The sequence below is a fragment of the Copadichromis virginalis genome, linkage group LG3, assembly GCF_057382275.1.
Source record: "Copadichromis virginalis isolate Kocher_CV1m ecotype Utaka linkage group LG3, C_Virginalis_male_GT1.1, whole genome shotgun sequence".
NCBI lineage: Eukaryota > Metazoa > Chordata > Actinopteri > Cichliformes > Cichlidae > Copadichromis > Copadichromis virginalis.
Genome location: NC_140620.1, coordinates 19140371 through 19151327, shown reverse-complemented (window position 1 = coordinate 19151327; position 10957 = coordinate 19140371). Strand labels below are relative to the sequence as shown.

Below are 10957 nucleotides of genomic sequence, written 5' to 3'. Positions count from 1 at the left end.
TTTCGTTTCTGCATCTCAGCTGAGAGCGTCTCCAAAGATCACTGATCAGCCATTGATCTGTAAATGATTGATCTGAGGTCAGCGTTTCTCACTGAACGACCACTCAGTGACCGATCAGTCGGCGCATAATCGTTTCTTCATCTTCATCGGTGTGTACTCTGAGGAAGAGGAGGACTGTTTCCTGTAACATGACGTGAGTTCGCATTAGCTTCACAGCTGATTTCCGACTTTCGAAAACTACCCCAAATACTACACATATTGTCACTACTACTACTAGGCGAGGTGGTAGAAGTACTAGTGCAGTGGTTCTTAACCTTGTTGGAGGTACCGAACCCCACCAGCTTCATATGCGCATTCACTGAACCCCTCTTTAGTGAAAAATAAAATGTGATTTTTTTACTGGTGCACAAAATGAGCCATGCATGTCATGGCGGAGGCTCTGCCGAACCCCTGAGACCGACTCACCGAACCCCTAGGGTTCGATCGAACCCAGGTTAAGAACCACTGTACTAGTGTTAAAAATACTCCAGTAAGAGCTGAAGTACAGATTAAAGTAAAAACAAACAAAGTGCAGTCTCTGACATGCAAAGGTAACTTAGTTTGTTTTTCTTTGTGATCCTCTTAAAGTGAAGGTAGCAGCGCTCTGCTCAGGAGGCTGCAGCAGCTGCAGTGTCACTTCACCTGGGATCTGAAGAAGGACGTGGACCTGAAGAACCTCAGCACTCGACTACAGGACCACATAAAACTGCAGCTCGGCCAGCGCGGGGCAGTGGCTCGATCATACAGCTTCTTGGCTTATGTCAGGTACAGTTTCCACAGCAGTGGGCAAAATTACTTTTGGGTAATTTAACTAATTTAACTACTGGCGAGATGCAAATGCCAGCAACATAGCAACAGGCTGATCTTGTCGGTGGGTAGGTAGATAGATAGATAGATAGATAGATAGATAGATAGATAGATAGAGTGGTTGTCCATGATGGAGAGCAGTTTGTTCAGTGACCTGTGACCCTCCATGTCTCAAACACCTCCAGATTCTAACCAATGATATTTCCACTCTTACGGATTAGTTTGTTGATCCTGCTCCATCTCTGGCACTGATGATCGTGTGGATGAACCTAGTCACAGTTTTTTTTCCTCTGGAGGTCAACCACAATCTGTTTTGTCTTGCTGACATTCAAAGAGAGGAGATTTATTTTGGACCGCTTTACAAAGTTCCTCACAAGCTCCCTGTACTCCATAATACATCCAACCCCTGTAGTGTCATCAGGGAACTTCTGCAGGTAGCATGTTTAACTGTTACACTGGACGTCTGAGGAGCACAAGGTAAACAGAAATGGTGATAGGACTGCCCCCTCTGGTGCCCCAGTATCTATATCTAATATATATCTATATCTATACTAATCACCACAACAGACAAACTGAGACCTCTCTGACAGATAGTCAGCACTCCAGGAGACAGTAGAAGTGGTGATCCATGATATGAACTGATCTCAAACAGTATGGATTGTATCAGTCAGTTGTTGTGGCTGAATTTCCTGACAGTACCCACCTATCCTGTATGTGGGTACGATCTTAATATAAATCTGCCTCCTAAAACTTGTTTGCATGATTATTTTGGTGGAAATGCAGGTAGAGTATTTATCTTAACAGCCATGGGGTCTAGAACCTTAGCTAAATGTCAACAAATAAAGACCTGCTGCAGGGCTGTTATTGAAGACCAGGCCAGGTGTAGACATCTGAAGTATGATTCCAGAAAAACATGATTTAATTATAAGCATGTGTTGATGGTCCTCAGGTATCTTCAGAATCAACGAGAGGAAGCGCTGTCACTTTTAAACCAATCAGAGGAGACCATCAGGGAGCGTCATGGGGATGAGAGTGAGAGGCGGCTCATTGTGACGTATGGAGACATGGCCTGGCTGAAATATCATGCTGGAGACTTTGCACAGTCACAAAGCTACTGTAAGAAAGTCGAGGACATACTGGTATGTACACCAATCAGATCAAATGTTATAGATCACATGCTTCTGAACCTCTGACTGCAGCTGAACCTTCTCCCTCTGCAGGTGAAGTATCCCACTGGTTCATCAGCAAGTCTCCTTCCAGAGGTCTACGGAGAACAAGCCTGGACCTACCTCAAGTTGTCAAAATCTTACTACTTACAAGCCGTTGACAGTTTTCGTAAAGCACTTGAGATACAGACTGATGACATTGAGTGGAATGCTGGCTACGCCATCGCCCTCTTTCGCACAGAAGAGGTCAGTTTTATAAGTTTGATATCAGTTAATAAATTTATTATGTTTATATTGTTCTAAAAAACAGCCAATTTATCAGTTTCTAAAAAAAACCCCCAGCAATTCATTGGGGTGTGGTTCTCAGCAGTTCACAGTAGACTAACCAGTTTCTCATCTGCAGTGGGTTTTAGAAAATTTACAGGAAACTGAGGAGCCTCCATCCATCAAACAGCTTCACTTTGCCCTGGAGCTCAACCCCGATGATGCTGTTCTACAGTCCATGCTGGCCGTGAAGCTTGGAGCCTATAAGAAATACAAAGAGGCTGAGGGTCTGCTGAAGAAAGCACTGAAAACTGATCCTGATAACCCTCATGTCAGCCGCTACGTAGGAAAATACTTTCGTAATCATGTAAGTCTGAATGTAGGATATTGTAAATGCTTACTACTCATGCAACCACAGATAATGTGATTCTTCCAGGGTCATGTAATATAAGAGTCAGTGCACAGGTCCATGAAGATCTTTTATTTAAAGATGGTAAAGCATGCACCCTGACCCTACATCAGCTCCAAAGAAGGCTGTCAAAGATGTGCAGCTCTGTACATTTTAGCTTCCACGGAGATTTTAGATTATCTGTGATCGTTGTTAAAGACTAACTTGGCCTTTTCTTAAATGAGCCATGCTGGTTGGGCTGGGTTTCCCATTCTCTAATTCTGATCTGTTTCTGTCCTTTTATCTGTACTTTCACCTTCCTGAATTCTCCTGATTCAGAAATAGTAAAATCTTTATTATTTTATTCTGACCAGTGACCTGAATCAGGCTTGAGACTGAAAAGACAGATTACTAAAGTTTGTTATGCTTAATTTAGTGGTTCTGAGTTCCTTCCTTCAGTGAAGATAGAGGAAGTTAATGTTTCCACTAAATTGTTAGATTAGATTAGATCAGATCAGATTAGATTAGATGAAACTTTATTAATCCCTCGGCTGGGTTCCTCCGGGAGATTCAGTAATTGTTGAGGTGCTTCTTCCAGGATTGAGGCATTCTTCTTTAGTTTTTTACTAATTTTTGTGAAAATGACCATTAAATGTTGTTTCAGCATCAACTGGACGAGTCTATTGATATGTTGGAGCGAGCGTTGAAGAGGACCACCCAGTCATCTTTCATCCACCACCAGCTGGCGCTGTGCTACAAGAGGAAGAAGATTGCTGAGCAGAGCCACAAGCCCTTCAGCAACCAAAGTACGCTCAAACATACTGCATGTCTAAAGGTCCAGTTATCCTCAAACTCAGAGATAAACCATGATTTCTGGCTCCACAGGAGAGGTGCGGTGCTGGAGGCGCTGTTGTATTCGTGAATTTGAAATGGCTGTTAAGATAAAGCCGTCCTTTCATCTTGCGTGGGCTGACCTGGCACTGCTGTATGCAGAGGAAAGGAATTTCAGAAGGTACTCCTCTGTGGAAAGCAGCAGTGACTCCTGTCTTTTTGCTCGGCGCATGTTTGTCATCATCACGATCATCTCTTTGTTTCTCAGGGCAGAGGAGATTTTCCAGCAGTGCTTGGTGAAGTTACCAGAGTGTGATGAAAGCCTTTCTCAAGCTATCCATCAGCGCTTTGGTGACTTTCATTACCATCACAAAAGAAATGAAGCTCAAGCCATCGTTCACTACACCAAGGTTGGTTAAGAGGTGCTTGTACAGTACAGGAACATAAGTGTTTTTGGCCATTTCATTGTGGACGCGCAACCCTGTGAAAACGACTGAAAACGATAGTGTGGACGCAGAGCGTTTTCAGAAGAAAACGCCATTTCAAATCTATCCAGGCCAGTGTGGACGTTGCCTAAATGAGTCTCACAGGCCTGAATGTGCGCTTGACGCCATTTATAATTCTTAACTTGTTTGATCTGCCGATCACCACAAACAAGCACAAGCAGAAATTCTGGACTTTTAACTGTGTTTTCAGTGTTACAGTTTTTACTGCTGATAAAAACCTCCCTTATGGCCATTCACACAAAGCAATTAGGTACTAAACAGTGAAATGATCCTATTACAGATTTGCCTCTTTGTCACAGGTCCTTTTCTTTCATCATGTAGGAAACAGTTAAATATGTTTCACTGATCCGGCCCACTTACGATTAAAGTGGGCTGCATCTGGCCCACCATGTAAAATGAGTTTGACACCCCTGCTCTAAAATAGGAATTCAGGCTAAATGAGCCCAAATCTAGAGGGCCACATGGCAGTAAACAATCAGAACATACACACTCACACTTGAATGTTGTTAATGACAATCAGTTATATCTGTGTTATTAATCTGCCTCCTGCTGTGTCCTGCCTGCAGGGTCTCCTGATACCACTGAAGAAATATGAGAAGAAAGTCTGTGCTAAGGTGAGCGCTAAAGGTTATGTGATTAAAGTCTAATCAGTGGCTTATGGTCAAAATGTACTGAGACCAAGTCTCCTGTCTGCTGCACCTCTGGACCATTTTCATTAGCAGGATGTGAAGTCAGAGGGAGGCTAATCTGTCAGGTGGAAGCTTTCAGCTTCCAGGTGGTGGAAGATGATTTTAGACTCCTTCCTTTGCAGAAAATTTTGTATGTGATATTTGATTTGTCCATCAAAGGATTACTCCTTTATCTCTGTGTAGGGCCAAAATTCACTAACACAAACAAGGTGTTTGCGAGTATTTTGAGAAACCTCCCACCTGCTGAACAGGGACTGGCTCTCCTGCACCTTCATATAGACCCTGGCTGTAATCTGATAAAGCACACTCAGTGTACCTGTTTCCACACATCGTCTCAACACAGTACTGAGGGAGTGGAGTCTGGATTGTTTCCACAGCTGTCCTTTCTCTCACCTGCCAACCAGCATGAATCAGTCCTGTTCTGTGGTTTAAGGCTGGGAGCTGCTGTACTCATATGTCTTCAGTTAGACATTAAATATTTTTTTAATCCTGGTCTGAGAAAGTCACTGAAAATAAAAGTCAGTTTCTCTAAATCCACAGAAATTCATCTGTCTTTGTTCCTCCATCTTTCCTGCAGAAACTCAAGAAGATCGCTGAGAGACGTCTGTCAAGGAATCCGGGTGATGGCGAAGCTCTCGCTCTGCTGGGTCAGGTGGCCAGAGCTGAGGGCAACAGGAAGGAAGCTGCTGAGTTTTATGAGAAAGCTCTGAACTGTGACAAGGACAATGAAGAGTACCTGTCTGCTCTGTGCGAGCTGCGCCTGGAACTGCAGTGATCATCCTCTGATTAATCAGGATCAATGCACCGCTGTTACATCATACTTCAGCCCGCTGAATGTGGACTTGATCCATGTGCTTTCAGAACTGCACAACCTTAACAAATGGGCCCTTCATACCTTTCTGTTAGGTATTAAATTATAAACCATGACGAAGTTTATGTCCAGGTCTCTGCTCAGATACACTTTTACATATTAATTTAAACTGTTACAAAGAAAACCATTTCTGTTGATTTTAATAAAAATGAAGCTAGCAGGGTTCAAATTTGAGTAAGCGGGTCAAAGATTGTAGATTAACACATAAAATCTCAGATCACTTTTCAGGTTCACATATTTTCTGTGTTTTTACATGTCTGTAATGTTTGTTATATACTTGTAACAGCAGGTCAGTGCTAGCATCACAAGCAGCTGTGGGATGTGATGTCATCATAAAAAAAGAGATTTCAGGGTCATGAGAGTCATTTTCTATTTTAAATAATATTTTCATCTTTTACCTTTAACAAAAAATGTGTACAGGCAGAGGTCACTGTGACTCTGGATCTACAGCTGATGCTCGGCATCTTCCAGATGTTCCAGCTGTGCTTCACATTAAGAAATGAAACCTTTTCTAACTTTATTTAAACACGTCCATGTGAACAAGGCTCTGCAGCTTACCTGTGAGCCACCTTCTCACAGGGGTTACACTCACACATCATCACATCATTTAGGACACTTAAAGCTGCAGTTCACCTGAACCTTACCTGGACAACTGAGTATGTGTGAACACAGGATACATGAGTGTTACAGTATTATAACGTTTCAGTCAGAATATTCTGAAAATTATAGAGGAATCTTACCACACACTCACACAGGTTACCTTGTAATATTGATCCAACCGAGAATATCAGGCAACCATCAACATCATAGTGGTGAAAGAAGAAGTTTGTGAAAGAGCAAACAAGCTTGTGGCTTTACAGCGCTTTAAAGTGCTGTTAGCTGTTTTAGTGTTGCTGACAGTGAAGACAGCAAGGTAGGTGAGTGCTGTGTTAGGAGGGGAGGCTGGGTGCCTATATTAGGGTTAGAGTCAGGGTAGAGAGGGACTGGGATTAGTAACTGTGTCCCTGTTGCTGTCCCCTATCATAACCTCCAATGAATTACAGTAGTCCAGCCTAGAAGTAATAAATGCATGAACTAGTTTTTCAGCGTCACTCTGAGACAGGATGTTTCTAATTTTAGAGATGTTGCACAAATGGAAGAAAGCAGTCTTACATATTTGTTTAATGTGTGCATTGAAGGACATGTCCTGGTCAAAAATGACTCCAAGGTTCCTCACAGTGTTACTGGAGGCCAAGGTAATGCCATCCAGAGTAAGAATCTGGTTAGATACCATAGTTCTAAGATTTTCAGGGCTGAGTACTAGGGGTGCAACAATACTCGTATCGATATTGAACTGTTTGATACAGTGCTTTCGGTTCGGTACGCATATGTATGAACAATACAAAATTTTTAATTTATTTTATCAACTTTTCTTCTGACGATGCTGTCTGTGTTGAGCGCTCAGTGAATCTGCGTTCGACTACTCCGCCTAGGCTGCACTGTCGAGTGCAGATCCACTGAGCGCAGCGCAAGCTAGCAAGACAGAAGCTAAGCTCTCATTGCAACATGGCAAATTGAACCTCCCCCACCCTCATTCAGATCTGGCGTTTGGAACTATTTTGGTTTTCATGTGAAGCATGACCCTGAAGGTAAGCGCGTCATGGACAAAAGTAAAATAGTATGTTGGATGTGCCACGCAATGCTCAATTGGTGGGAACTACTGCGTTAGCGCAGCTAGCTTATTAACGTGTTGACGCCCCCCAGCCCCCCAGGGCGATCCGCGGTAACTCGTTAACGGAGATTTGCCGCGTTGTGGCTTTAACGTCATTTTAACGAGATTAATGCTGGCAGCACTAGTGGGAACACAACAAATATGACGGCACATTTACACTGGCATCATCCTAGTGCAAAGACAAGTGGAAGCAGACAAAAGCAACAAGCATGCATGCTACAAACTTTACCTGAGTCATTTAGACAGCCGTTAGCACACAATTCTCCTTATGGGGACCTGATATGTTTAATATGCTGCTGAGAATATAGCCCAGAAGAAGCGTATAGTATAGCTTTTATTTTGGAAAGAGCCATTTCTCTGTAATAAACTCTCTTTTCCAAAGATGAGTGATTTCTCTATCAGACAGATTTTTTTATTTTTATTTTGTTGTTTCAGCAACATTAAATTTAAAAAATTGTACTTTTGAGTTAAAATATATATTTATAATTTTAATAAATGACAAATTAAAAAGGCATGAACATTTTTTGTATCGAAAAAATATTGAACCGTTACACCAAAGCATCGAACCGAACCGTGAATTTTGTGTATTGTTGCACCCCTACTGAGTACAATTACCTCAGTTTTGTCTGAATTAAGAAGCAGAGAGTTATATTTTTAAAAACCTGAATAATCTTTATTTTCATAATTTCAGACCAGACCAGTTTAACAAAGATGTGGCAGTGGCACACATTCAAAAGACAAATTAAATTAACAACCAAAGAAAACTCAAGTTTTGTCAAAATACACATTTTGTAACACTTTTTGAAAAAATTTGCAAAATGAAATATTGAAAAAAACAAAAAAACAAAACCACTTTGCTAACACAAAGGTAGACAGCCACTCATGGATTTGGACTCTGAGAGCATTGCCCTTTGCTGTCAGCAGTTACATTACTCAAAGTGTTCACTGACAGATCGATTAATATGAGTGTCCCAGCACTGCAGTGAAAATGAAACCTAATTTTTACTACATAAAAGAGAAAGCCATCATGAAATTTGCAGATGACACCACCATCATCGGCTGCATTTCTGATGGAGATGAGGCCGCATACAGTGCAGAGGTGAGAGCCCTGACATCAACTTGCTGCTTAACATCAGCAAAACCAAGGAGCTCATCGTGGATTACAGGAGACTGCAGAGAGGAGGCCACACCTCCATCCACATCGAAGGAGCAGAGGTGGAGAGACTCAGCTGCTTCAGATTCCTGGGCATCAACATCAGCGAGGATCTGAGCTGGTCACACCATGTTGGTGTGATCACAAAAGCAGCGAGACAGCAGCTCTTCTGCCTACAGCGCCTGAGAAGATTCGGCATGAACCCCAGAATACTTACAAACTTCTACAGAGCCACCATTGAAAGTATTCTGACTGGCTGCATCACCACCTGCTACGGCAGCTGTAATGCTCTGAATCTCTGCAGAGGGTGGTGAGATAAGCACAGCGCATCACCAGGACTGAACTGCCAGCCATGCAGGATCTTTACAGACAGCGCTGCATGAGGAAGACGCAGCAGATCCTCTTTGATCCCAGCCACAGACTTTTCACACTCCTGCCGTCTGGAAGGTGATACAGAAGCATTCAGGCCCGCACTACCAGACACAGAGACAGTTTTTACCCACAAGCCATCAGACTTTTGAACTGCTGACATTCTATACACACCATTACACACTCACTGCAACTACTGGACTCTACACACTGTCACTTTAAACCACTTTAAACTCTCACTGCACAAGTTTGTTTTTGCACAACTGTAAATACGAAACTGTGAATACCAAACAATTGTCTCAAATTCTCTTAATATTAATACTTTAGTGTTTTTGTGATGGCCAAACCCATAGTTGCCACACTGTAAAGTCGGTAACTCTTGTATTTTCAATCCTTTGTTAGAACACAATAAGTTATTGTGTTGTCAATAACACACTTTAGTTTCCAATAAGTTTATTGATTGGTTTGGATACATTTGTTCTATTTGTAAGCGTGCACATTTAGTTTACTTAGGTATTCATACCAGTTCATTACTTTGATTTTTGACTAACCTTTGTTTCTTTTACTACTTATCTGCCATGATATAACGAGTTGCCAGACAAAAGGTGGTGGCCAGGGTTTGAAACCATTAAATGCAAAGAGGGATAAGTGGATCGCACCACCATTTCCTGTTGAAATGTAGAATGCGTGTTTTCTTTCATTAAAAACAAAGTATTTGTATTTAATTAAATATTGAGTTTGCCCATATGGAAAAGAAATAGTAAAAACTTATATGATTTACTCATGAAAGTGGCCACTTTCTCATTACTTTCATATATTGTTTTAGTAAGTATCCAAAACATACAAGTTTCATTATATAATTTTTCAAGGGATCTTATATCTGTTTTCACTCTTGTATGCTTTTCATACAAGTTTCATACAAGACAGATACAAACTTTATAAGATTTATATATATATATCTTTTCCATATGGGTGGGGTTTAGTAGTTTTGATTTTCTTCTTTGATGTTTAGTTTATTAATAAACCAGACTGTAGTGTTTGTATTGTTTGTTTACAATTGTGTTTTGTTTAGTTATCCCTCCTGTGTTATAGTGGTCTGATCAGCCATTATATATATATATATATATACCAGGGATCCCCAATTCCAGGCCTCCAGGGCCGGTGTCCTGCAGGTTCTAGATCTCACCCTGGGTCAACACACCTGAATCAAATGATTAGTTCATTACCAGGCCTCTGGAGAACTTCAAGACATGTTGAGGAGTTAATTTAGCCATTTAAATCAGCTGTGATGGATCAAGGACACATGTAAAGCCTGCAGGACACCGGCCTTCAAGGCCTGGGTTTGAGGACCCCTGATATATACCTTTGTGTGTCAGTTCATGTTTAGATCATTTATGTTTGTTAGGGCAGTCATTTGGTTTTGGAGTTCAGTTTTGTTTCTTTGACCTCTTTTATGAGCTCAAATTTATTACTTTTGCAAATATAATTTTTGGGTTAAATAAATGGCAACCTTATTTTTCCAATAATTCCTGTGACTCTTCCTGCTTTTTCAACTCGGTCCATCACAGTTTTGTTAGTTATTTTTAGTTTTATTATTATTATGGTTATTTTCTTCTTTAATACAACTACACACTCATATATATTTTCATGTAAAGCTGATGAGCACGAGCAAATGAATTTCAATACAGGTAAATGTGGCTGCACTGTTTATCTGTGCATGACAATAACAATGTGATTTGACAGGAAAGTGTAGTCCAAAGAAACACATTAGATTTCCACTATCACTATAGGGTCTGTGTTGTCCACTTGCTGTTGCTGAAGAAAAAACCAAGAGGGTTTGTTGTGTGTTTGTTTGCACTGACGCAACAGGATTTCAATCACTTGAAGTCAACAAGTACTTGTACCTTGTAAATGAGTGGTGTGTAAAGTTACAAGACTGCAAAAAGGCTCAATAATGATGGTATATAAAAACTCAAGCTGAATCATATCTGCTTTTTTCCACGTCGGTTCAGCTGTTTCCCCTAATGGAGTGTTATAGCCCAAAAAAAATTTGTTTAATTGAAAAGTTTGAGGTTAACCTAAAAAAATACTGTTTTGAGAATAAAGTCAAAAACAAGAAAAACTGTCACAATGCTACACCCTCTACCAAATGCTTTGTGTCGA

General features: G+C 41.0%; 1 protein-coding gene across 1 annotated transcript; it reads left to right on the top strand.

The window, feature by feature from the left end:
• Nucleotides 1-2: 2 nt before the first annotated feature.
• LOC146713230 (antiviral innate immune response effector IFIT1-like) lies at nucleotides 3-5617 on the top strand. The gene is made up of 10 exons (XM_085452302.1): nucleotides 3-193; nucleotides 628-804; nucleotides 1796-1985; nucleotides 2067-2258; nucleotides 2416-2643; nucleotides 3329-3470; nucleotides 3550-3676; nucleotides 3764-3905; nucleotides 4568-4615; nucleotides 5268-5617. The coding sequence occupies exons 1-10, from the start codon at nucleotides 189-191 to the stop codon at nucleotides 5463-5465; spliced, it is 1449 nt and encodes a 482-aa protein (XP_085308428.1). The 5' UTR covers nucleotides 3-188; the 3' UTR covers nucleotides 5466-5617.
• The last annotated feature ends 5340 nt before the right edge of the window (nucleotides 5618-10957 follow it).

Coding starts and splice junctions, on each gene's coding strand:
- LOC146713230 (XM_085452302.1), top strand. Junction 805..1,795: donor AGCTTCTTGGCTTATGTCAG/GTACAGTTTCCA, acceptor GATGGTCCTCAG/GTATCTTCAGAATCAACGAG. Junction 2,259..2,415: donor CCCTCTTTCGCACAGAAGAG/GTCAGTTTTATA, acceptor TCTCATCTGCAG/TGGGTTTTAGAAAATTTACA.